The sequence below is a fragment of the Bombus pascuorum genome, chromosome 7 (genome assembly GCF_905332965.1).
Source record: "Bombus pascuorum chromosome 7, iyBomPasc1.1, whole genome shotgun sequence".
NCBI lineage: Eukaryota > Metazoa > Arthropoda > Insecta > Hymenoptera > Apidae > Bombus > Bombus pascuorum.
Window position 1 is genome coordinate 16,006,651 of NC_083494.1, and position 27,316 is coordinate 16,033,966.

Sequence of the window (27,316 nt, forward strand, 5' to 3'; positions counted from 1 at the left end):
GCAGCTAATTAACAAAGCAACCGTGAAAAAAATTAACTGACATTTCGTGTAGAACACACGTTGCATGCGAAGTTAATACATTTTTAATTTAAGAGCTTAGGATAAGTTAAAATAATGTCTAACCATTTTCATATCTCATTTTATTACATGTTTTATAAAACTCTCATACAAAAAACATAGGTGAACTTTTATTTATTTGTAAAGTCATTTTCTTTCTCTGTTCCTCTGCGAGCTTCTGAACATCTACGTCGACACTGCAAACACATATAATTAATTTTTTAATAAATATTATAAGAGGCATTAATACATATGCATATAACAAACTTACTTGTGTATTAATGCTCTTGCTCTAAAAGCAGCTAAATGGGCATAGTATGTAGGTGCAGGATAACTAACAGATCGTGTACATCGTGCAAACATATGACAAAGATAATACGTAAGTTGCTCAATTTCATCTTCCTGCATATGACTTTCATTACATACGCATCTGTATTTCGTTGGTCTGGCAGTACCCTATAAGTGTTTTTTTTTTTTTTCTATTAATTATTTGTGTGACTACATTTAACGGCATATAATATAATGTGAGGTATAGGACTTACTTGTATGCTAGCATGAGATACAAGATAAAAATCTATATAAGTTGGATGTGTAATTTCTGTATCAACGATAGTGCCTGCTTGTACATTAAAGTTTCTATCATCCGAATTTTTTTTGTCAGTCGGAAAAAGACGTATGTGATGCCTTTTTTGAACTACAAAAAATGTGATCGCAATGTCACGCTCTTGATTACGGTTTAAACGATTTATAGCTCTTTTTATTGCCTCCAATTCATAATGCATCACCATTAAAAGCTGCCCATCACTTACACCATCTCTACACACGCGTAAATAAGCATTTGTTAAGAATATTCTATATAATTGAATTTACCTATTAACCCTACATATCGCTTAATATTTTAATCCATTTACCGATAGACGATTATTCTTTTAGGCTTATATCCTGTTTTCGCATAAAAGTACTTCAACTGAATTATCATAATTTCTTCCATTTCGCGTATCATTTCTTCTCTCGGCGGCTGAAGTCTTATTTCAATGTTATATTGGAAAGCGTTGGGATCATGACTTGCTGCAACCTAAGTTAAGGTATTATTAGATATATATACATTGTTTTTGCATGATTCGATGATTTGATGATGAAGAGAAGATTCTTACAGCCGCAATCGAAGGTATGGTCGACGCATCAGGGGATGGATGAGTCACATCGGCACCAACGATCATGCATGGTTCCCTTAAACAAGGCGGACTGAAGAAAATAATACTTTATGTACATAAAACGCAAATATATGCTAATGCACAATATACATGTAGCAGCCCACGAAAACATTTATCACAAAAAGTTCTTATAAATATATAATGTTCATTGTACGGAACTCTTTGAAATTTCATTAACTCTGTAATGAGATATTATTGTAATCATAATAGCATTGAAACCAATACGAAAATGTACAAGACATTTATTGCAAACATGAAAAATTAGTATGCAGCATAAATAGTAGACAATTAGCGCTAAAGATGGTCTTATTATTTATATATTGTGATCTATTAATATAATGAATAATTGAATGTTCAAATACTTTGGTCATCTTTGTGAAGTGTATGCTTTCAATACATATTTTGTAACTCCTATATACATTTTCAGATCCGTATCAAATTTTAACAATATAATCACTATAGTCGTATTTCGTTATAATGCTAATGAAATTTCAAAATGTTTTGTATAATATACATATAAAGTTTCTAGGAGTATCCAAATACTTTCGTGAGATACTGTATATTATAAAAGACATAAGAGATAATATTACCAATAAGAACGAACAAAGGTGTGATTAACACCATTAAGCTTTGAATTAATTTTTAACAAAATATTTCCAACCGTTGAATCGTTTAATTTTTTTATAGTTTGATGTTTTATACATTGAGTTACAATACCTCCGGGTATTTTAAGTTCGGAAATTTGTTTTACAACACCTACAGTCAATAAAACATTTCATTAAAAATTTTCCTTTCATATATGTATAAAATAATACCATACTTACTGTAAGCACCACTGTTTATATGCGGAAGTATTACTAGTACTAGTTTTATATCTTGTCCCTTTTTTTCCTCAAAATATGCAGTAATGTTGGAAATATCATTTTCTAATGTTAACTTTGTGAATGGAGTTAGTGCCCTATTGATCGTCATGTTCAAAGATGAACCTAAAATGTAATTTAGCAGCAAAATTTTATGTTGCAATAAAAGAATATTTTAAATATTACGTTGGAAAATTTATTTTTAACGTACTAACCAGATTGTCGTAGTCTATCGTGTAAAATATGTAAATCAGTATCACGTACAAGTGCGTTTAAATTTAACACAGTCCATGAATTTTCTGGCAAATTACATGGTATTAAAAATTTGTCTGCTCTCCAGGTTCCCTTGAATATGTTAACTTGTCTGTCATTGTATTGTAACTTGGGAGCTTCAAGAACTCTTGCTGGCACTTTTTCAAATTGTCCATGTACAGAGAAATGAAATTCATTTAGTAAACTTGGTTGATCGTTCAAATTCATATTAGCAAACTGTGGACATATTTATATTTTAGTTTACTTTGTTAATGATAACAAATTGATTTGACAGTTTTCAATTATAAAAATTATTTAAAAGGCCTCTTACGCTACTCATAATTTTGTTTTTACGTGTATCGGCACTAGTTGCGGTTTCGCGAATCATTTTTGCAGTCTGAGCTTCATCCAGTTTTCTCCGTATAGCTTGTCCAGCTATAATTGTACATAACTGTAAAATATTTTTTTTTTTTTTTTTTATTTTATTTTGGTTTTTTACAATTTGTCCTTATGGACATTTGGTAAAGTGTTATATCTTATTGTTGAAAAAAAAAAAAAAAAAAAAAAAAAAAAAAAACAAAAATAAATATAGCATGTGGGTGGCTAACACCCGCGGGGTGCCAGCTTCGTTTTTTTTTTTTTTTGTTATATCTTTTGTGATAACTGTAAAATATGAATACAGTTATCGTTAATTATTATTTAGGTGTGATAACTTTAATCATATAGACATATGTCTTTTTCATTTATATTTACCTCAGCAGGTATGTGAATTTTGCTATTTTTAGATCCTACCCAAAGACAAGGCAAGTCAGGGTATTTTATTTTATATTTTTTCGTTTCTAAAAAATATTCTTCAACCGTAGCAACAGTTCTATCTGCTAAAGTAAATTTGTTTTCTTTTGCACTATTGACTAATCCATTTACAACATAAATTCTTTTACTGGTAGGTTGATCTGGCAATTCATACTGAACTTTTAATCCCTTTAAAAATTTAGCTATTTTATCTCGATTATATCTAATGTCCCTTGCAGTTAGGTGCTCCGGCACTGCACCAGTTTTAGGATTCTGACATAATTCTTTCATCAAATCAATAACTGACTGCTCTTTAGGAAATCCCTTATGTGCAACTATTCACAAAACATATTAAAATTTATACACATAATTAGCAATAGGTAATAATATTATTATGTTAATATATTACCATCTACATTCAAATATGCTCTAGATCCAACTATAGCAGATTGGAATACACCAAACCATAAATTTAAACCATTCGTCAATGAAATAACTCTACCTGGTTCCGGTGGTTGAAAAAGTGATCTACCAACCTATCAACATGTTAAGTATAATGTATTAATAATATTAAATTTATTGAATATAACATACTATATATCATTACCATATGCAATTAATATGATAGTATATAAATCAAATATTTGCATAAATAAAATTTGAATTATTTAAAAAAGTCACCGTTATGTATTGCGATGCAGGTCCATGGCGCAAAATGATATCCAATGCCTGGATACATTGCTGTTTTGTGTCAGACTCAAATGCATCATACGTTAAATTTTTGATCCATGACAAATCAAGAACTGCAACTTTTTTTAAATATATCTTGAAAGTTCTTGGTTTTTGCAATTCATTATCAAGAAGAGTTATTGCTTCTTCTTTCTATAATATATACATACATATATATATAACAAAAATATATAAGATACTAAGAAATTGTGTACATGTATAATCATAAAAGCACATTATCTATTTACTTACACTTTGATCACCAAAGGGAAGATCATTTGCACTATATGCATTTTTTCTGCCATCAAATGCAGGATATCTCTTTGGACACTGTACTTTTCTAAATTCTTCGAAAACTTTTCTTAAGAAACATTTTGGTTTGTCTGGTGTAATGACTACATCATAATGAATAACATGTGTTTCAAAATTTCTAGGAAAGATGAGTCTAAACATGTTTGTTTCTACCATAATTTTTCTGCCCATTGTACCTACGCTATTTTTTATTGGCATCTGATTCAGGTATATTTGTTGCAAATGTTTTGGAAACACTTTTGATTTGGAAACTGCACCAGTTGGCTAAATGTAAATATACAAATGTAAAATATAAATTACCATTTAATATTTCTACGTACAATTTCATTTTGACTTCACTAAAGTACAAACAATACCTGCAGTAGCTGTTCACATGCCTCTGGTGAAACAATTGCCTGGCTTTGTACAACACATCCCGATTGTTGTTGTTGTTGTATATCACTTGGCCCTTGCTGTGGTGTACCACTTGGCCCTTGCTGTGGTGTACCACTCGGCATTTGCTGTTGTCTAGCACTTGGCCCCTGCTGTTGTCTAGCACTTGGCCCTTGCTGTTGTCTAACACTTGGCCCTTGCTGTTTTCTAGCACTTGGCCCTTGCTGTGGTGTACCACTCGGCATTTGCTGTTGTCTAGCACTTGGTCCTTGCTGTTGTATGTCACTTGGCATTTGCTGTGGCGTACCACTTGGTTCTTGCTGTTGTCTAGCACTTGGCCCTTGCTGTGGTATACCACTCGGCATTTGCTGTTGTCCAGCACTTGGCCCTTGCTGTTGTCTAGCACTTGGCCCTTGCTGTTGTCTAGCACTTGGCCCCTGCTGTTGTCTAGCACTTGGCCCTTGCTGTTGTCTATCATTTGGCCCTTGCTGTGGTTTACCACTTCGCATTTGCTGTGGTTTACCACTTGGCCCTCGCTGTGATGTACCCCTTGGCATTTCTGTGGCGTACCACTTGGCCCTTGCAGTTGTCTAACACTTGGCCCTTGCTGTTGTCTAACACTTGGCCCTTGCTGTTGTCTAGCACTTGGCCCTTGCTGTGGTGTACCACTTGGCCTTTGCTCTTGTCTAGCACTTGGCCCTTGCTGTTGTCTACCACTTGGCCCTTTACTTTCGCATTAGAACCTGCAGTAAAACAATAGCAATTGGCTAACACATCATCAAATCTTGTCGTACATCTTGATCAAGAATTCAGATTACGATAACACGCGTTTATTTAGACAAACGTTGGTTTTTACACCATCCGTTAACTTGCTTTTTCACATTTTTAACACACGCAGAACGTCACATGATCGACCGTCGTGCAATGAAAAGCATCTCTATAACACCAAGGAAATAAATAAAAGAATCGAAGACACGTATACAACAAGTAATATTCTATCGCAGCGGTTTCCGTTAGTAAACAGTAATATCGAGCTTTCCGAAGAATTTTTATATGTAATCACAAACCATGAAAAAATTATTGAAAAAAGCTGTCTAACTACAACAAAGATTTTCAAGTGAAGAGAGACAGGAATAAACATACCTCGTGAAAGCTATGGTAATCACAGCGATTACAGCGAATTGTGCACGAGCGCCCCACGAAGCGATACTGAGATTTTACGACCGTGTGGCTCCCCTTTTCTGTCTTTTCTCTCGTTCACCCTTTCGTCTCTATATATAACGATAGCCCCTTTACGTCTCTTCTGTTGTCGAACGGAACTCGAGCAGCGTTTTCAGCGTATCACATACCCCCTTGGCAGCAGATATTGCTAACACGATGCCGCATGCACTACCTCACCACCAAGAAGCAACAGGAGTTCTGATCACGTGAAACATCCGTGAGAACAGAGACCTACATTAGACGGAGGCAAAATTATATACAAAAAAGGGAAGAGAATAGTGGGAGAAGCACCAGAAAGAGAAAGGGAGAGAAAAGACAGAAAATAAAAAGGACAGAGGATAAAGGGTGGACGAAAGAAAAGGTAACAAAATGAATAAAGCGAGGTAAAGAGAAACAAGGTGAGAAACTGTGAAAGAATAAGATATGAACAAGAACTAAGATTGATTAAAGTGGAACAAGGGCAGAGGAGGACGCAAATAATTAATTCATTTGAAAATTTCAATTAATAAATTCTTGTAGAAATGGAAGCTTGTTAAATTTATTTTATAAGATAACAATGAAACTACATAAAATTTTTACACCGCTTTTAACTGATTTGTGTAAGTTATAAATTTTTGTCTCATGTGTGATAACTTTGAAAACTGTAACGGTAATAACCGATTTCTAATTTTAGATCTCTCCCTACACTACGACTGCAATTTACCCTACGTGTTTTCAAAGCTTTATTCGGTCAACAAGTCCTATGAATGTAATATCTCTTATTATCCATATTTATACCTCTGTTAGTGAATAGTAATTGGACTTCTTACATGATACTATGAAAAGTACTGTTATATAATATATATATTGTTATATACATATTTATTTAATAGGATTTATATGTTCTGAAAGAACTAATTCTAATACTTAAACTTTGTCCTAAGCATTTTCTTTATCTTATACATCTAAACAACATACGTGCATAATATTTTTAAATTCACAAAATTAATGATAATGATACATCGATGATAATGACAATGATGATGATAAAGTGATACATTTCAATCGATTTCTACTATATCAACGGAAATAGAAATATATACGATGACCTTTTGTAGCTATGTGCGTTTGTTTACTACTAGACTATAGGATAACTATTTTCGATACATCCTAATTGTTCTTCCATTTCAAACAATTGTGATTAATATCATAGAAAAGGGTAAATATATACTTTCTTTTTGTTTCGAATATACTTTATTTAATTTATTACTTTATTTAACATTTGACATATATTTGACTATTTATTTGTTTCTATTTTATAATTACTAGTAAATAAATGTATAGTAATTTATATATGTGTTACTTTCAATATTACATATACTAAAGTGAAATATTTAAATAAATCAAAATTAACATACCTTTCTAAAGGCTACATATTCTATGTTCTACAGGGACAATAATCGTTATCTTCGAAATTTGTAAAATGCCACACGAATGTTGAATGGCAATGTATCCAAAACTCCATTACCAAGACTGAACGTATTATCAGAATGCAGAAATTGTAGTAAATGAACCTTTTATCGATTGATAAGATTTACGCTTGCACTATTAAACAATATAAACAGATTCACACAAATATATAAATAAATACAATATTTCTTTTTAAGCTTTATTATGATTTATGATATGACTATCAAGCCCACGATATCGGCATGAAAGCATCATACGCCATATTAGTTGTCCTTTACATTCACACAAAATTAATTATCACGATGAATATATAACATTTTTATATTATAAGCATAATTATTTAATAATGTGGTGATAAATATTATATACGTAATTTATGTATTGTAGCTAATGAACGAAGCAACCGTGAAAAAAATTAACTGACATTTCATGTAGAACACACGTTGCATGCAAAGTTAATACATTTTTAATTTAAGAGCTTAAGATAAGTTAAAATAATGTCTAACCATTTTCTTATCTCATTCTATTACATGTTTTATGTAACTCTTATACAAAAAACATAGGTGAACTTTTATTTATTTGTAAAGTCATTTTCTTTCTCTGTTCCTCTGCGAGCCTCTCAACATCTACGTTGACACTGCAAACACATATAATTAATTTTATAATAAATATTATAAGAGGCATTAATACATATGCATATAACAAACTTACTTGTGTATTAATGCTCTTGCTCTAAAAGCAGCTAAATGGGCATAGTATGTAGGTGCAGGATAACTAACAGATCGTGTACATCGTGCAAACATATGACAAAGATAATACGTAAGTTGCTCAATTTCATCTTCCCGCATATGACTTTCATTACATACGCATCTGTATTTCGTTGGTCTGGCAGTACCCTATAAGTGTTTTTTTTTTTTTTTCTATTAATTATTTGTGTGACTACATTTAACGGCATATAATATAATGTGAGGTATAGGACTTACTTGTATGCTAGCATGAGATACAAGATAAAAATCTATATAAGTTGGATGTGTAATTTCTGTATCAACGATAGTGCCTGCTTGTACATTAAAGTTTCTATCATCCGAATTCCTTTTGTCAGTCGGAAAAAGACGTATGTGATGCCTTTTTTGAACTACAAAAAATGTGATCGCAATGTCACGCTCTTGATTACGGTTTAAACGATTTATAGCTCTTTTTATTGCCTCCAATTCATAATGCATCACGAATAAAAGTTGGCCATCACTTACACCATCCCTACACACGCGTAAATAAGCATTTGTTAAGAATATTCTATATAATTGAATTTACCCATTAACCCTACATATCGCTTAATATTTTAATCCATTTACCGATAGACGATTATTCTTTTAGGCTTATGTCCTGTTTTCGCATAAAAGTACTTCAACTGAATTATCATAATTTCTTCCATGTCGCGTATCATTTCTTCTCTCGGCGGCTGAAGTCTTATTTCAACGTTATATTGAAAAGCATAGAGATCATGACTTGCTGCAACCTAAGTTAAGGTATTATTAGATATATATACATTGTTTTTGCATGATTCGATGATTTGATGATGAAGAGAAGATTCTTACAGCCGCAATCGAAGGTATGGTCGACGCATCAGGGGATGGATGAGTCACATCGGCACCAACGATCATGCATGGTTCCCTTAAACAAGGCGGACTGAAGAAAATAATACTTTATGTACATAAAACGCAAATATATGCTAATGCACAATATACATGTAGCAGCCCACGAAAACATTTATCACAAAAAGTTCTTATAAATATATAATGTTCATTGTACGGAACTCTTTGAAATTTCATTAACTCTGTAATGAGATATTATTGTAATCATAATAGCATTGAAACCAATACGAAAATGTACAAGACATTTATTGCAAACATGAAAAATTAGTATGCAGCATAAATAGTAGACAATTAGCGCTAAAGATGGTCTTATTATTTATGTATTGTGATCTATTAATATAATGAATAATTGAATGTTCAAATACTTTGGTCATCTTTGTGAAGTGTATGCTTTCAATACATATTTTGTAACTCCTATATACATTTTCAGATCCGTATCAAATTTTAACAATATAATCACTATAGTCGTATTTCGTTATAATGCTAATGAAATTTCAAAATGTTTTGTATAATATACATATAAAGTTTCTAGGAGTATCCAAATACTTTCGTGAGATACTGTATATTATAAAAGACATAAGAGATAATATTACCAATAAGAAAGAACAAAGGTGTGATTAACACCATTAAGCTTTGAATTAATTTTTAACAAAATATTTCCAACCGTTGAATCATTTAATTTTCTTAAAGTTTGATGTTTTATACATTGAGTTACAATACCTCCGGGTATTTTAAGTTCGGAAATTTGTTTTACAACACCTACAGTCAACAAAACATTTCATTAAAAATTTTCCTTTCGTATATGTATAAAATAATACCATACTTACTGTAAGCACTACTGTCTACATTCGGAAGTATTACTAGTACTAATTTTATATCTTGTTGCTTTTTTTCCTCAAAATATGCAATAATGTTCGAAATATTATGTTTTAAAGTTAACATTGTGAATGGAGTTAGTGCCCTATTGATCGTCATGTTCAAAGATGAACCTAAAATGTAATATAGCAGCAAAATTTTATGTTGCTATGAAAGAATATTTTAAATATTATGTTTTGAAAATATTATGAAAATTTATTTTTAACGTACTAACCAAATTGTCGTAGTCTGTCGTGTAACATATGTAAATCAGTATCACGTACATTTGCGTTTAAATTTAACATAGTCCATGAATTTTCTGGCAAATTACATGGTATTAAAAATTTGTCTGCTCTCCAGGTTCCCTTGAATACGTTAACTTGTCTGGCATTGTATTGTAACTTGGGAGCTTCAAGAACTCTTGCTGGCACTTTTTCAAATTGTCCATGTACAGAGAAATGAAATTCATTTAGTAAACTTGGTTGATCGTTCAATTTCATATTAGCAAACTGTGGACATATTTATATTTTAGTTTACTTTGTTAATAATAACAAATTGATTTGACAGGTTTCAATTATAAAAATTATTTAAAAAGCCTCTTACGCTACTCAAAATTTTTTGTTTACGTGTATCGGCACTAGTTGCGGTTTCGCGAATCATTTTTGCAGTCTGAGCTTCATCCAGTTTTTTCCGTAGAACTTGTCCAGCTATAACTGTACATAACTGTAAAATGTGAATACAGTTATCGTTAATTATTATTTAGGTGTGATAACTTTAATCATATAGACATATGTCTTTTTCATTTATATTTACCTCAGCAGGTACGTAAATTTTGCTATTTTTAGATCCTACCCAAAGACAAGGCAGGTCAGGGTATTTTATTTTATATTTTTTCGTTTGTAAAAAATATTCTTCAACTGTAGTAACAGTTCCATCTTTTACAATAAATTTGCTTCCTCTTGCACTATCGACTAATCCATTTACGGGATAAATTCTTTTACTGGTAGGTTGACCTTGCAATTCATAATGAACTTTTAATCCCTTTAAAAATTTCTCTATTTTATCTTGATTATATCTAATGTCCCTTGCAGTTAGGTGCTCCGGCACTGGACCACCTCTAGGATTCTGACATAATTCTTTCATCAAATCAATAACTGATTGCTCTTTAGGAAATCCCTTATGTGCAACTATTCACAAAACATATTACAATTTATATACATAATTAGCAATAGGTAATAATATTATTATGTTAATATATTACCATCTACATTCAAATATGCTCTAGATCCAACTATAGCAGATTGGAATACACCAAACCATAAATTTAAACCATTCGTCAATGAAATAACTCTACCTGGTTCCGGTGGTTGAAAAAGTGATCTACCAACCTATCAACATGTTAAGTATAATGTATTAATAATATTAAATTTATTGAATATAACATACTATATATCATTACCATATGCAATTAATATGATAGTATATAAATCAAATATTTGCATAAATAAAATTTGAATTATTTAAAAAAGTCACCGTTATGTATTGCGATGCAGGTCCATGGCGCAAAATGATATCCAATGCCTGGATACATTGCTGTTTTGTGTCAGACTCAAATGCATCATACTTTAAATTTTTGATCCATGACAAATCAAGAACTGCAACTTTTTTTAAATATATCTTGAAAGTTCTTTGTTTTTGCAATTCTTTATCAAGAATAGTTAATTCTTCTTCTTTCTATAATATATACATACATATATATAACAGAAATATATAAGATACTAAGAAATTGTGTATATGTATAATCATAAAAGCACATTATCTATTTACTTACACTTTGATCACCAAAGGGAAGATCATTTGCACTATATGCATTTTTTCTGCCATCAAATGCAGGATATCTCTTTGGACACTGTACTTTTCTAAATTCTTCGAAAACTTTTCTTAAGAAACATTTTGGTTTGTCTGGTGTAATGACTACATCATAATGAATAACACGTGTTTCAAAATTGCTAGGAAAGATGAGTCTAAACATGTTTGTTTCTACCATAATTTTTCTGCCCATTGTACCTACGCTATTTTTTATTGGCATCTGATTCAGGTATATTTGTTGCAAATGTTTTGGGAACACTTTTGATTTGGAAACTGTACCAGTTGGCTAAATGTAAATATACAAATGTAAAATATAAATTACCATTTAATATTTCTACGTACAATTTCATTTTGACTTCACTAAAGTACAAACAATACCTGCTGTACCTGTTCAGATACCTGTTTTAAAACAGGTGCCTGCTTTCGTTCAACATGTTCCGATTTTTGTTGTTTTTGTATACCACTTGGCCCTGGCTGTGGTGTACCACTTGGTCCTGGCTGTGGTGTACCAATCGGCATTTGCTGTTGCCTAGCACTTGGCCCTTGCTGTTGTCTAGCACTTGGCCTTTGCTGTGGTATACCACTTGGCCCTTGCTGTTGTCCATCATTTGGCCCTTGCTGTGGTTTACCACTTGGCTCTTGCTGTGGTTTACCACTTGACCTTTTATGTGATGTACCACTTGGCCCTTGCTGTTGTGTATCAATTGGCCCTTGCTCTTCTGTATCAATTGGCCCTTGCTCTTCTGTATCAGTTGTCTCTTGTTGTGTATCAGTTGTCTCTTGTTGTGCATCAATTAATTTGGCTTTTTTCTGTCGTCTTTTACTTTCTGTGCGATATATATATATATATATATATATATATTTATCTTTTGATAGAAGTCATAAATCTTTCATACCGCCCATTACTAGTTCTCATTTATAAGATCACTATGGTTGAGCTACTAATTTTGATTAATCAAAGAACTAATGCAATACGGCATATTATGCTAATGTAGGAGATCACAAACTGTTAGAATTTTTACAATTTTTATGATTAAATTATTTTCTAAACTGAATAATTTCTGAGACGTTCAAAATTAACGATTTTGCTTGGAAACATATTCTTATTAATGTAATATGTAATATGTAATACTATTTCATAGATCATCAGTTTGTTGTTGTGAAAAATGTATTATATGTATGTCAATGTCATCTGCTAGGACACATTTGTTCTTTTTCTCTGTGTAATATTTGTAAATATATTTGCTTTCTGACTTAATATATTATTACTGTAATATATAGGGTGCACGTAAAGTTACAGAAAAGTGGGCACGAAATAATTCCTCAAGACAAAATAAGAAAAACGCATAAAATAACAAATATATTTATTCAAGGTTCAACATATCAGAAAATTAAATTTGAAATCGAACAATGTGTAACGTATATCGTTCGTATACAATTGCGCGACTTGAATAGTCTGTAACCATATAACATGACCATATTTTTTACCGAATACTTTAACTAGGAAATCACTATTTACATTTTTTACATAAGAACTTGTTGTTACACGATGTTCCTTGACCAGATTTTTATTTGTAATGCCACATCAACTGTATACGTTACGGTTATGAAATAGATTTTCAAATTCGATATTCTCGAAAACTAAGTTTCAAATGACCAAATTTTATTCTATTTCATTTTTTATCTTTTTATGAGAGATTACTTTATGTACGCTTGAACATTTTATGTACGCTTTCGGACGCATCCTATAATATTATAATATTCATGCAACTTACTCCGCGGCATTTTCACAACTCTTCCAAAAAACAAGTTATTGATTTGAAATACTTCAAAAACAAATTTTGTTTCACTTGCGTCAGATTAGGAATTGACGTATTTCCTTATATACAAGAAGTATGTCCTTGACCTTTGTTACTTTCTGTCTGAATTGGGAAAAACCTACGACATAGTCTTATATCGATTATAAGGCTTACCAACTTGTTACCTATAAATGTTATAATTAAATACAAAAACAGGCAAAAGGATTAAAGTGCAAAATAAAATTATTTTTAATGGTATATAATTTATGTTAAGGACCTGCAGAGGACCTCAAAAAATTGTTTAAAATTATTTAACAATTTTCTATGTTAATGCATGTAATGTATTTGTGAGAATGTACAATACGTTAAATGGAAGATATTTTCATTAATTGTTGTACCTATCGGCATAAAGTGGTAAAATTCCCTAGCAAATCTGATTTATAAATCGTGAAACAATATAAATATCGTTCAAAATACATTGATATCTTCTTTCACCTATATGATATTTTAAAGTAAATCAGTTTAAAGAATCAGAATACGATTTTTTTATTTTCTTAGTTAGTATCTAATTTTTCATTATTGAAATGGTATATTATATTAATCATTGTTTAACTGTTAAATAATAGAATTATAAATATTGTTATTGTCGTGCATGTTTAGAAAATATGCATTACACAATTACAAAAATAATTAGAATAGTGACAAAAGTATATAGTAGAAAACTTGTTCGAAAAAGATATTAAAGACAGGTAAATTTCCACGAAAATCAAAATAGGTTCTAATTTAAAAAATTTATATTTTGGATACCGAACTGGCAGTTAATTATAAAAGATCTGCAATTTCGATTAAGCTGTTTGCGAATGTTCCATTCAGTAAGAGAACCATGGTTCTCGAAATGATCGTAGTGGTTGTTATGTTTCTTTAAAGAATATGGCAAGATGGCGACATATTTGAAGCGAACGTCAAAATTATTTGATATTTCTTTGACACGACCATCGGTGGATATTAGTCTACGAGATTTAATATGCCCAGTATGCCGCAGCATCCTGATTGAACCAGTAACATTGCCGTGCACACACAATCTTTGCTTAAAATGTTTGAAAGGTACTTTCGAACACAATAGTTTGAGTTGCCCTCTCTGTAGAATACGAGTCGGTTCTTGGCTACGTACAGCAACGAAGACCGAAACATTAGTTAATAACGGCCTTTGGGAATTAATTCGAACTAAATTTTCCAAAGAAGTTGAAAGCAAATATAGCGGTGACGACAGAAGTATCGATTTGGATGCTGGTAAGTTTTCTATAAGACAAGATAAACAAATGTAACATAACCTCTTTAGTTATATATAATCATAACATTAATATGTATGGAAATATACGCATGTATAAATACGGATGTATGATTGAAAGTATAAAATGAGTCTTCTTAAAAATAAGAAAATACAATTTCGTAATAGTAGGAATTATTTTGTGCTACTTATCATTCCTATTTGTTGTTATTGAAGACAAAGTACGATTTAAATGTTATTTGAAATTATGTGATCGTGATATATAACAGACGTGTAATAAACTATTTTTCTCTTACAGACTATACTGGTGCTAAAAAAATACTTAGTGCAGCTGGAGAAATTCGGCAGGAATATGAAGTGCAACTTCAAATGGCAGAGGAAGAAATACGATGTCAAAGGAAAGCTGAGCAGATAGCCAGCGAGGCTTTAATTCGCAAAATACGGGAAGAAGAACAGCAACAACAACTAGCTCAATTAACTCAAGATCAGTTACTTGCTAAATCTTTAGTAAAGAAACAGCTTGTGGGCAAACACAAAGAAGTTTCTAAATATAAGGACTCTCTTAATGTATCTAATAGTTGTTTTCATGCTTCAAGATTGAATGTTGCCACTATGACTGAAGTAAATTCATATAAAGTAGAAGCGCAAAGTTCAAAGTATGAAAAACCACCTCTTTTAGATTCTCAAGATAATCCTGGATTAAGAAGGTCAAATATTGCATTAATATCCAAAATCCGTGCAGAAAGATATGCGTCTAGTATAAAAAACAATGCAAACTTGCCTAGAACATGTAATGATCCTACAAGTAAATTTTGTTGTCAGAAACCAACTGTACATAATGTTATTTCAAGAACTTTAAAGCATCAAACAGTGTCTAAAATAATTGAACCTTGTATCTCAAAATGTTCCTTAGAACCTAGAACATCTACTTCGAAAATATATGGTACTCAGAGCAAAGAAGAGTTGCATGTACCAAATGATATTGTAAACAGTAAAAAGAAAAGTTTAAGTGTGGAAGTGTGTGTGTCTTCAGGAGACGACGACGAAAGAACGGGAAGTGCTGAAAGTGCTGGTAGTCATGATAGCATTAACCAAGAAATTCATCATTTTAAACCTATCAAGGCCATGCCAAGAACACCATTAAAAATGTCTACAGGTTGAATTTTATTTTTATTGTATACACTTACGCCCAAATTTCAACTCTTTTTTAAATAATTTGTATAATATTGCATTGCAGATGGAAGACAAATAGATCCAAAATTAATTAGAGTTGTTCCTATACTTAAAAGAATATCTAACGTTGTACCTAAACCACCATCTCAGGCACATTTGAAACGAATCATTGGATGTTCCTGGAGTGCATTTCGAGGTAGGTTAATTTTACAGTGCAATGCAGTTTTTACAGGATATAATGTCACACAAGTAGAAACAATCATACTTTTGAATATCGTAGGGAAAACTAAACAGAGCTCTAAGGAGAAAGATGTGTGTAAAGAAGAGATTGAACAGAAACCATCAACATCTTGTGATCAACCACAAACAAAATTTCAAACCAACGATAGTATCCATAAACTTGAATATATTTCAGAGGTATCATTTGATTCTAATAAGAATTATGCTAAGAATGTGAATAACATAATTAATGGCACTAAAATCAGTAAAAACTTAATATTAGAAGAGCATAGAGATATTAGAAAGGTACAAAAATCGTGGAAATCTCATATTAGAAACGGCATGGTATGTAAATCTAAACGACAAAAATCTTTATGGATTAAACAAGATATTAAGGCTGCAACAAATATGAAATATATGACTGACATCGAAACGAGAAATCTGAGTTCTCCATCTGAATCTATAAAGCTAAATTCACCTTACAATGAGAAATCCGAAATACGAGGCGAGAATGAAATAACAATTGAAAATATTGCGGAAAGAATAAAGAAAAGAAAAATAAACACGGATAAAAAGAATTCCAATAGAGTATCCTCTTCAGGTTTAGAAACAATCATGAAAAGAGACACAAGAAAGAGACTATGTAGGAAAGAGGAGATTCAATATAAGATGACAGACGATGTTCCTGTTACGGTACAGAACAGAAATAGAACTAAGTTTACTAGAGCTACTTTATCGAAATCGAAACAGCGAAGGGTATGCCCAGAAAAACAGTCTAGTACAGAAAATTCTGAAAAAGGAGATCCTTCTATAAGATTAAATTGCCAGATTAGCAATTCTGGCTTAAAAAGAACAACTCGAAAGATACGACACACGAACAGTTCCATAAATAATGACACAAATATAACATATGAGGATATGGACAATTGTAATTTGTCTGAATCTTGTATCGAGATGCAAACATGTATATCAGAGAATAATAATACTACTGAAACAAGTATAATTGTAGAGAAAAATGTTCTTTCAGATGAAGAAATTATCAAAGAGCAGGAACGAATGGAAAGATTAGTTATTCAAGAAAAGGAAGATTTTGAATTGGCCCAGAGATTGCAGGCAAAGTTCGACGAAATGGAAGGAATAGCTGGTCGAACCAGAAGATCTAGGAGGGCGATTGAGAGTGAAACGATTGAGTTAGACTTGTATAAAATCGATGCCGGAAGAAATGTACAAAAAGCAATGAATTCACATACTGCCAAATCATCGATTATCAATCACACTGTAAACACCGAGGCTAAGAAACGTGGTAGACCTCCGAAGCGTATAAAATAATCTATCAACATTGATCATTATGTCGGCAAATCGCGAACCTTCCACATGGATGTTCCTATAAAGTATAAAAGAAAGGTTTGAATGACACATTGTACAATAATTTATCTATCTTAATCGAATTATTTGCGTGGCTTGATGTGCGTACCTGGATATATTATTATGACCGTAAAAAGAGACAAAAAGTCACAATGCGTTCAGGAAAATGTTTAATGAACGTATATAATCGTGTTTTGTAACATATTTTATTTACATTTGATGTTAAAAATGGAAAAATACTGTATTAAATCGCAAGACGATAAGGTATTTTTAAAAACAACTAATCCTAAAGAAACAAAAGCTAAGCTTTTTCTCAAGCATTTTTATTCTTTGTTGTCTTCAAATTATATAATAATTAATAGGAGACACAATTCGACTGACGCATAAAAAATGAGATTCTTGAGATTAAAATTATAGCTTTAAAAAGAGTTACTACGTTTAAAAACAATACACACAGAATATGTAGTGGTACTATTATACAGTTAAGTATTCATTTTATAAAAATGAAGGTAATCATTAAAAGTTAGTATCACATTTATATCTGAAATAGTATTATCTTCTTTTATATAAAAATAAGAGAATATAGAGCTCTAGTTTTCTGCTAAATGCAATTGTAGGCCAAGCAAAATTAAGATCTCGTTTCTCTCCTGTTTTATAGAGCATTTTTTTTTTTCGTGTCTTATCATTTACCACAGCGACCTTGATTAATGTCCTAACGAATAAATCTAACGAATTTCACTGAATTAATAATGGTAAAACATCGCACTTAACGATTGGTAGCAAATCATATAACCGTAATCTTATTATTATTATTAATCTCATAGAAATTTGTAGCATTTTCGATTTCTAACCGGGAAATCTTTCAGTGGAAAGAAATTTGATTTCGTACGCTTCGAAATCATATTGCTAATGTCATATTGTTACATACAATATTTTGGAATATTTGTAATTGTTGCGCGTATCAACAGTCTTTTGTCCCTCTTCCGATCTTTTTCTTTTCATTTCCACACAGGTTTTCCTTTTTCGTTTTCTTTCTTTCTTTCTTATCTTTACCGCACTCTAAGGTATTAAATCTTCGACGAAATAATGATTAATTCGATCGAAATGTGTATCTTTTTAACTTCATACATGTTACACAGAACAAAATATTACACACATAAACTATGTTTTGACCAGAAGACCTCAAACGTATGATTTACTAATTGTTATTTACGTCATGCGTTTATAGTTGTACACGAATTAATAGTATCGACAGAGTACAAGTTATTTCCGATGAGCGATGAACGACGGGAATTTGTGGGAATGTGAACGGAGTGGGGGGGGGGGGGGCGGCAGCGGAAGAAGTAAAATAGGGAGAAAGTGAAAAATAATTTTACGAACGCATAAGTATGATATCGAGGTGCTTCAACGCTAGTTGCATAGCAGCGTTGTAACATGTTGTTACACAATAATAGAGTAATATGCGTCAGACATCTCGTTAGATTTATTTCTTACTCCGTCAATAGTGATAGTCTTTCAATTTACGTAGATACATACATGCATTCATACAATACATAAATCATATATGTATATATATGATTAGTAGATATAACTAAATATCGTATACACTAGTGTACGATTTCGAAGGAAGTAAATTAATCAAGATTAATACATTGTAGCTTCGAATACAACTTATCGCGCAAATGTACTAAAAGTGCGTATTGATGAAGATTCAAAGGGAATAAACTAACTAAACTATAAGATTTACGAATGTATAAAGAAAATATTTACATATAGATTAATTACATGATATCGTCGAACAATATGTATCGGTAAATAAGGAATGGCGAGATATGTATAATCCAGATTTGAAAACAGAAAAACGAATACAAGAATAATGTAACAACGGTAAATAACATGGATTTTTGAAAAGTCATTTTTATATACATTGCACGACTTGCGGATAGAAATAATGTATCGAAAGTAATGGGAAGGAATCAATCATCGAGTACCTTGTTGTACTATTGTTCTTCCTGATACCTTTTATGTATCAATACAAATAAACAGATGTAATTATTCTACGAAACATTTCTTTTTATACGTATACTTGTACTTGTCTGTATAGTTAAGTTTCTTGAATAGATTTGTATCAACCAATAAAATTATCAATACCGTAAAATCACAATTAAGTTAAACGCGCCGGTCGATATTGAAATTTACAGTTAAACGAATTAAAGAGTATATTTGTTTATGGAATCCAGTGTGTGATCGATGTATCAACGCCGAGTCAGCTGCATCGCGTTACATCACTGGTGTATATCTATAGTGTAATATGTACTGAAAAAAAATGGTAATGCGTATGCGCGTGACAATTCGGTCAAGGGTATCTTAGAGGTAAATATCCTAACGTACGAGATTTATATAATGAGCTTTCATGAGATTTCTATGGGCTAGCAAGAAAAATTTTACAATAGTTTTTTGTAAAGTAGAGATCATTTTGTAAATGCGTTTACAGACCAGAGTAAGAATTTTTCATTAGGTTTGATATTAAAGTTTATGAAATTTTCGCATGAAATCAGTCGATAATAGTCAATACAGAGTGGAGTAAAAAAGAACAATTGCAGCATCTTTCAGTACCTTCAATCAATCCTTGCATCGGTTGTACGAAATAAGAAAATAACAAGACGATCCACTTTCTCCGCGAAAAGTGTTAATCGAGTGCAACAATATCGACTGATTAAATGGAAAAAAAGCGTTATCTACCTATTCAGAGCATGACAAAACGAATGATGAGCAGAATGTACGAATGCTAAAATAAAAGAAGAAAAGAAACAGTAAGAGGAAAGGAAAAAGGAAATGATAAGCGATATATACATACATAGAAGAGGCGTATAGAACCACGGCGGGTGCAACGTGACCGATGGACCACGTGATCGAGTTGGCCAATTGCAAGGTACGCGGGGACGCTGTCACGTTGCATTCGGCGTGGCTCCGCGTCCCCTTGCTCTTACAGCATATCTCTCCTTCTCTATGTCTACTGGACAAGTTGTACGTTGTACGTTGGCATATGCGAGCAACTGTTTCTTGTGCGCGTTTCGCATCCATGTTCGTTCGTTCGTTCGTTCGTTCGTTGTAAATTACTTTTACGTCCGTTCTCCCGGAAAGCTGGAAAAATTCCATTATCCGAAACAAGTATCGAATTTCACCGGTCGCAACAATCGCCGCCGATCTTGCCAACGAGTTACTGTTATCTTTGCATGATCATTCAATCATCTAAACGCGTGGAACATTAAACCGAATGTGTATGCCGTTTTTTCTAGTTTTGATAAGTTTGTCCAGTGCGTCGTTCAACCAACGTTCAGCAATATCGCGAATTCGGATACATTAAAATGTCCGCGTATCCACACGATTGTAAGTGTTCGTTCGTAAATGCACGTTAGACGTTTTGTTTCCCAATGTATTTCTCCTTCGCTCCCTTGCTAATTCCGATTATCGCAACGCAATCTTCTGTTGCTAGTAGTGACATTCTTAACCAACCATCTTTATCTTGTATCATCTTAAAGTTTTAAAGCGTGTCTTTCCTGTTTTTCATCGATCATCTAACGATTTCTCGTCGATCGATACAATATTCATTCTATAATTGGATGATCGATATTTACAAGGAAACATCAATCGCAGATAAGCACATGCAGCTTTTGTGTTATCCAATCAATCTTTGCTGCAACGATTTATCAAATTGTTGTACCTGTTTATTTGCATTTGCTTCGCTTTTGTTTTATGGATATACGTAACGCGTACAACCACTATCGAATGTAAAATTTTCTCTTCGATCCAATCGCTTAACATTAAACGAAACAGTACATACTGAGAAGCAAGTATCGTTATGCCGCGTCCTTTTTTATCGACAGAACCTCGACTTTACGACTATGTGCAGAGATTTATAATATTTGCGTCACATTTCACAAGCCATAGAAAGAGAGCGATTATAGCAACAGCATATAGAGAAAAATATAAATTGCAAAATATTATCGATTTTAATTGTACAAGGATTTTATAAAGGGACCTTATAAAAAGACTTTAGAAAATTAAACGTTATTCTTAGAAGAGTTATAACTTTGGATTTAAGAGAGTAATTTTGAAGTCAGAAAGCTCGATCGCCTCGTAGATATGCCATTCGATATTGCTGATGTTGTTGGTTCTTATCGTAGTAGATCAAGTTGAAGACCTATCGTTGAAGGTGTGTGCTGTGACAATTCGCACGTTAAACGAAGGATGCCGGTAATCGATCGATCACCGAAATCAATTTCAAGGAGAATAGACAGTGGCTGCGAAAGAGGCTAAGCTCTGTCCGCGAAACTTCACGTTCCGAGAAACAGGTATTACAATCATATAATTATATAATACTCGTCTATATTCGGGCATGACGGGGAGTGCTAGTTACGTGAATCGACCTGGAATTAATTCACAGAAAGAAAAACCTAGTACTACGATACATATATTATTTGTTATACGTTATTCGTTATACGTATCGTTGATAGATTTTATTTCACAATTTTTATCCATATTTAGTTCTAATGTTTTTACGAATTTGTTTACAAATAGGAATAACTAATAGAGGGATATAATACTTCTGTGATTTTGACTGTTCGGGTTCTGGTTGATCGTACCAATCGTAATCGATAAAAGTTGCAGTAGCTAGCCACAGTGCGATAAATTTCCAATTTGTATCTTGATACCTGTCGCCATCCATCAGAATAACACGTAACTCGTTAGTGTTTACGTGCGCGTTAATCGTCACTCTTCTTTTTTGGTACGAAGGTTTAAGAAGACGATCGACACGGGTGAACGGAACTTAACAGAGGGTATTTACGTTCGCGCAGACATTTCTAAATGTTACGAGTCTGACATAATAACACGGCAACGATAAACCGAACGCCTGTTACTATCGATTCCCCTCCCTGCGTACTACAGTAGAGTCGACCGTGATATGTCGTACGTCAGTTAGCGCGTAATGTGCACCACAGTAGAAACGTCGGAAATATGTCAGACGTAGAAATTAGGCGACGCATGATATACCGATGCACGGGTTCGTTGATTCACTGCTCTCTCTTTCTCTTTCATCGTTCTTTGATTGTTCTTTCCACTTTTGGAAATTGTTCTTTCATTGTGTATGCGAAGCTCGTATTGGACTAAATCGGAACGATCGAGACCCACTGCTACAGGAGTGTTTTGTAGGATTATAATGCAAAGTAACAAAAATTTCCAGACAATATACCCCGATATCGCCTACCCTGCTTTCTTACTCTACCTTATCTCCTGGGATCGCACTGTTTAAAGAACTTCTACGTAATAGCTGCTTCTAGCTACTACCAAATGATCGAATCATGCTGAAAGACAAATAAGAGACGTAGCAAAAAAATAAAAGAAAGGACCAATTGGAGAAGATAAGAAAAAGCCAAACCTTAGAAACTACGAAGAGAATAGATAGTGGCGCGCGATATAAATCGATCACGTTTGAGCGACGGGAATTCTTCCTTTCTATAGACGATAGAAAATCTCAATCGAGAGAACAGTAAATCAATCGATCTTGCTCTCGACCTTGATGACGTAAAAACGAGGCGGGATCGATTTGTCAGGACGATGATACTCGAAGACTGAAGATACTGTTCCATCGAGGAGGTTAACTTAAAAATTGACAAAGAAGTGCATCCTTCGGATTATATCTCTCCTAGGAGAGGAACGACGAAAAAAAAAAGGAAAAAACATAGAGAGGGAAAAGGAACGAAGGGAGGGCAAGAAAATAAAAAACAAAAAGTTAAAGAATGTTGCGTCTGTGTTCGTATGCGTATATGTATGTGCGTGTGCGCGCGCTCGCATCTGTATGTACGCGCGAGTGTGTGTGCACTCTGTGCCTGTGAAACAGTGACAAGAACACACAGGGGCAGATACGAGGATCAGAGGCAGAGCTATTTAGTTGTTTAAAAATGTGCTGCTTGTTTGATAGAACACCGCTGTTATTACCGAAAATTTGAAAAGATCGAGAGGCGAAAAGAAGAATTTGAGGAAGGAATCGACGTAGCAGGAGGAGGGAAAATGACGGGTAGTCGTAGTAGCGAAATAAATCCGGATGTGACGGTGCGTGGCGAGGGTGGAAAGCATACGGTTCATTGGTTTCGCAAAGGTCTCAGGCTTCACGATAATCCTTCGCTGAGGGAAGGTCTTACCGGAGCCACTACGTTTCGTTGCGTATTCGTTTTGGATCCATGGTTCGCCGGAAGTACCAACGTTGGCATCAATAAGTGGAGGTGAGTACTCGAGTTAACGTTTAACAAATACAATTTCCCTTACAATTCGGTTTTTCCACAGGTTCTTGCTACAGTGTTTGGAAGATCTCGACTGCTCCTTGAGAAAATTGAACTCCAGACTGTTCGTAATAAGAGGACAGCCGGCGGACGCTCTGCCGAAATTGTTCAAGGAATGGGGTACCACGAATCTCACCTTCGAGGAAGATCCAGAGCCATTCGGACGCGTCAGAGATCACAACATCTCGGCACTCTGTAAGGAGCTTGGTATCTCGGTGGTCCAAAAGGTCTCGCATACTCTTTACAAGTTGGACGAGTAAGTCGAGATACTTTTATTCCATCAACCTTCCATTCTTAAATAATAATGTTTCTTCTGTTCCAATAATATTTATAAACTTGCTGATAATATTCTTTCCCCGTGTGTGTCACGATGTAAGCAAGCATCGACGATGCCTTTTGCGTTTCAGGATCATCGAGAGGAACGGCGGGAAGCCACCGTTGACTTATCATCAATTTCAAAATGTGGTTGCCAGTATGGATCCTCCAGAACCGTCGGTGCCGACTGTTACTTCCGCTTGCATAGGTTCGGCCTACACCCCTCTGAAAGAGGATCACGATGATCATTACGGTGTTCCAACGCTCGAAGAACTTGGTAAGTTTACGCGTTCGTTTATCGCGTATTTGTTTCGAGTTATTCGACGGCGACGTCGTTCTCCCGAGTCGGCCACGTACCAGGCAACTGGATCAAGAGTTTCGTCGTAAGGAGTCAGTTATCCTAATGATCAACAGGCTTCGACACGGAGGGTCTTCTTCCGCCTGTATGGGTTGGAGGCGAAAGCGAGGCTCTGGCACGGTTGGAGCGTCATCTGGAGAGGAAAGCCTGGGTGGCTAGTTTCGGAAGACCAAAAATGACTCCGCAATCGTTGCTGCCCAGTCAAACCGGTCTTTCGCCTTATTTACGATTCGGATGCTTGAGTACCCGGCTATTTTATTATCAGCTCACTGATCTCTATAAGAAGGTAAGGTAACATGGTCTATTTGATCGACGTGGATCGCAACTGCCGCGATTATAAATTAGAAATTAGTCACGAATTATCGGCATTCGATCGATAGATTGTACGAGTTCGATTGGTATTGATGTTTCATAGATAAAGAAAGCTGTACCACCGCTTTCGTTGCACGGCCAACTCTTATGGCGCGAATTTTTTTACTGCGCTGCTACGAAGAACCCAAATTTCGATCGGATGCAGGGTAATCCAATTTGCGTGCAAATCCCTTGGGACAAGAACGTCGAAGCACTTGCCAAGTGGGCGAACGTGAGTGAATTCGTTTAAAGACAAATCGTCCGTTATTCGTCGAGTTTTCATAAAAAATCGTAAAAGACGTTTGTCGAACAGGGCCAAACGGGATTTCCCTGGATCGATGCGATCATGACACAACTAAGAGAAGAAGGTTGGATACATCACTTGGCTAGACACGCGGTCGCCTGTTTCTTAACCAGAGGCGACCTTTGGATCTCCTGGGAAGAAGGAATGAAGGTAAAATGTCACTCGTTGTACATTGACATTTCGACTAGCATTCGAGAGGATCGACTATAGCGTACTTTGCTGTCTCGAGATATCACGAACCTACTCGAGTCCGTTTCGTTCGACGTTCGTCCCATTAGTTTCATCTCTGTCCATCATCTTTCTCGCCATATCGGTTGGCAGTTTGTTCAGCGAGGTACAAAGTTAATCGAAATTTTTGTCAAAGGTGTTCGACGAGTTGTTGCTGGATGCCGATTGGTCGGTGAACGCGGGAATGTGGATGTGGTTATCGTGCAGTTCTTTCTTCCAACAATTCTTCCACTGTTATTGCCCGGTGAGATTCGGCAGAAAAGCCGATCCGAATGGCGATTACATCAGGTAACTTTAATTCGCTCCTCGACGAGCTTTCTTCGGCGTTAGAGCGTCAAATGCGATTTTCACTTTTGACATCTCGTGATCTATACTACGCGATACCGGATGACTTCGTGTCGTGATTTGTTTTCTTTTGTATTGTATTTTGATACAGGCGATACTTGCCGATATTGAAAAATTTTCCTACGAGATATATTCACGAACCGTGGAACGCGCCGCTTAGCGTGCAACGTGCAGCCAAATGTATTATTGGCAAGGACTATTCATTGCCTATGGTGAATCACAGCAAGAGCTCCAGGATCAACATCGAGAGAATGAAGCAAGTCTATCAGCAATTAAACAAATATCGTGGAAACGGTGTGTTCTCGACTCGCTCTTTAGCAGAATCATAAACGTTTAAAGCATGAAAATATCGTTCCTATCTTTTTTTTTTATCGTTGCAGGCGCCTCCCTTAAAGGAGAAACAGTCGGTAAGCCATTCATTTGCACCTTCTTTATCGTTCAATTTGCTCGGAAGTACGAACTCTTGAGGTATAAACTAGCGTGTATCTCTTAAAACGAAAGTATATTCTATATATCGTCATCCTTGTGTACACACAACAAATATGTAACAAATAGTTTTTTCGACAAGGTTTATTGAACGCACTGCCACCTCCATCGGTAAAGGAGAACGAGGAAGAAAAGAAGAGGACGAAGCAATCTCCGCCTCCCCCGGAGAATCAATCCAAGATGGAAGCTCTTGCCAAGACAACGCATCAGCAACAGCACCATCAACATCAATAACGACGACCACACCGACGTCATCGAAGCAATTAGGCGATAATCCGAAATTTTGATTATTTCCTATTTCTACTTAATTCACGCTTATTTATTTGCCGTCATTACGTCTGCGATCATGTTAATTGTAATTCATCGTAACGCGTATAATCGTTAATAGTTTGAAAAAGTTATTTGCAGCGAAAGCAAAGCCATCCATCGTATCTGTTCAAACGATCGTTTGTATTTAGAAGTACGTTTCGTAACAAGAAATGTAAAACTTGAACGTTATGGCAGAAAAATGACGATGAGATGAATTTTATAATTCCAATCGTTGTACATAATACATCCATTATACGTCGTAAATAAAAATTTTTCATGCAAACTTGTTTCCTAATAATTGCTTCTGATTGTGCATTCAGCTGTACCGATCCCTGCCACTCTTGTTTTCTATACATTAAACTAAAACCATCGTATACATTAGCTACGATTTATCGTACAAACAACGATATCCTACTTACCGCGCATAAAGTTTCATCGTTACTTACTGGCCGGCAAAATGTGATAAAGGAAATTAAAAGAAAGTAAAAAATGAAAGAAACGATATATCGACCGGTAATACGATCGAATGGGGAGAATTCGTTAAAAAAATATGCACAAGCGTTACTCTGAACACCAACAATTTACTCGTTTCGAACATTTATCCCTCGAGGTATGTTCTTTGGTAGGGACAAGTGTCGAGAAAGGAGTTTAATATGGCCGAGCCTGAACCTTGATGAGACGAAGACTCGACGAGGTATCTAATTGACGTATTTTTTCTTTTCCATCGAATCGCAGACCGATTCGTCTAGAAAGTAGAGAATCGCGTTTCTTACCTAATAATCCTTAACACGGCACAACGTA

At 34.2% G+C, this 27,316-nt stretch overlaps 4 protein-coding genes and 1 long non-coding RNA gene across 7 annotated transcripts; 3 read left to right on the forward strand and 2 right to left on the reverse strand.

The window, feature by feature from the left end:
* Positions 1–138: 138 nt before the first annotated feature.
* Positions 139–5,160, reverse strand: LOC132908619 (protein argonaute-2-like). The gene is made up of 14 exons (XM_060962759.1): positions 4,573–5,160; positions 4,157–4,480; positions 3,857–4,057; positions 3,585–3,711; positions 3,137–3,510; positions 2,715–2,834; positions 2,347–2,620; positions 2,096–2,257; positions 1,862–2,027; positions 1,212–1,302; positions 969–1,132; positions 600–873; positions 329–513; positions 139–254 (listed from the first exon to the last, which is right to left on the reverse strand). The coding sequence occupies exons 1-14, from the start codon at positions 5,143–5,145 to the stop codon at positions 164–166; spliced, it is 3,126 nt and encodes a 1,041-aa protein (XP_060818742.1). The 5' UTR covers positions 5,146–5,160; the 3' UTR covers positions 139–163.
* Positions 5,161–6,050: 890 nt separating this feature from the next.
* Positions 6,051–7,452, forward strand: LOC132908629 (uncharacterized). The gene is made up of 3 exons (XR_009658386.1): positions 6,051–6,408; positions 6,483–7,007; positions 7,240–7,452. It is a non-coding gene; the product is annotated as an uncharacterized LOC132908629 (long non-coding RNA).
* On the reverse strand, positions 7,082–13,540 carry LOC132908620 (protein argonaute-2-like). 3 transcript variants are annotated; one of them, XM_060962762.1, is made up of 16 exons: positions 13,410–13,540; positions 12,034–12,461; positions 11,597–11,920; positions 11,299–11,499; positions 11,027–11,153; positions 10,579–10,952; positions 10,369–10,488; positions 10,001–10,274; positions 9,738–9,899; positions 9,504–9,669; positions 8,854–8,944; positions 8,611–8,774; positions 8,242–8,515; positions 7,970–8,154; positions 7,765–7,895; positions 7,082–7,393 (listed from the first exon to the last, which is right to left on the reverse strand). In XM_060962762.1, the coding sequence occupies exons 1-15, from the start codon at positions 13,417–13,419 to the stop codon at positions 7,805–7,807; spliced, it is 2,991 nt and encodes a 996-aa protein (XP_060818745.1). In that variant the 5' UTR covers positions 13,420–13,540; the 3' UTR covers positions 7,082–7,393; positions 7,765–7,804. The 3 variants fall into 3 exon arrangements, with proteins under 3 accessions (XP_060818745.1, XP_060818744.1, XP_060818743.1); XM_060962761.1 differs by having other exon boundaries at positions 12,022–12,461; XM_060962760.1 differs by having other exon boundaries at positions 12,013–12,461.
* A 662-nt stretch (positions 13,541–14,202) lies between these two features.
* Positions 14,203–19,543, forward strand: LOC132908622 (uncharacterized). The gene is made up of 4 exons (XM_060962771.1): positions 14,203–14,723; positions 15,020–15,877; positions 15,959–16,090; positions 16,175–19,543. The coding sequence occupies exons 1-4, from the start codon at positions 14,372–14,374 to the stop codon at positions 17,440–17,442; spliced, it is 2,610 nt and encodes an 869-aa protein (XP_060818754.1). The 5' UTR covers positions 14,203–14,371; the 3' UTR covers positions 17,443–19,543.
* A 905-nt stretch (positions 19,544–20,448) lies between these two features.
* Positions 20,449–26,798, forward strand: LOC132908625 (cryptochrome-1-like). The gene is made up of 12 exons (XM_060962776.1): positions 20,449–20,868; positions 21,666–21,833; positions 22,724–23,762; positions 23,824–24,075; positions 24,227–24,411; positions 24,549–24,778; positions 24,908–25,075; positions 25,157–25,297; positions 25,512–25,663; positions 25,812–26,014; positions 26,101–26,127; positions 26,289–26,798. The coding sequence occupies exons 3-12, from the start codon at positions 23,551–23,553 to the stop codon at positions 26,438–26,440; spliced, it is 1,722 nt and encodes a 573-aa protein (XP_060818759.1). The 5' UTR covers positions 20,449–20,868; positions 21,666–21,833; positions 22,724–23,550; the 3' UTR covers positions 26,441–26,798.
* Positions 26,799–27,316: the final 518 nt, after the last annotated feature.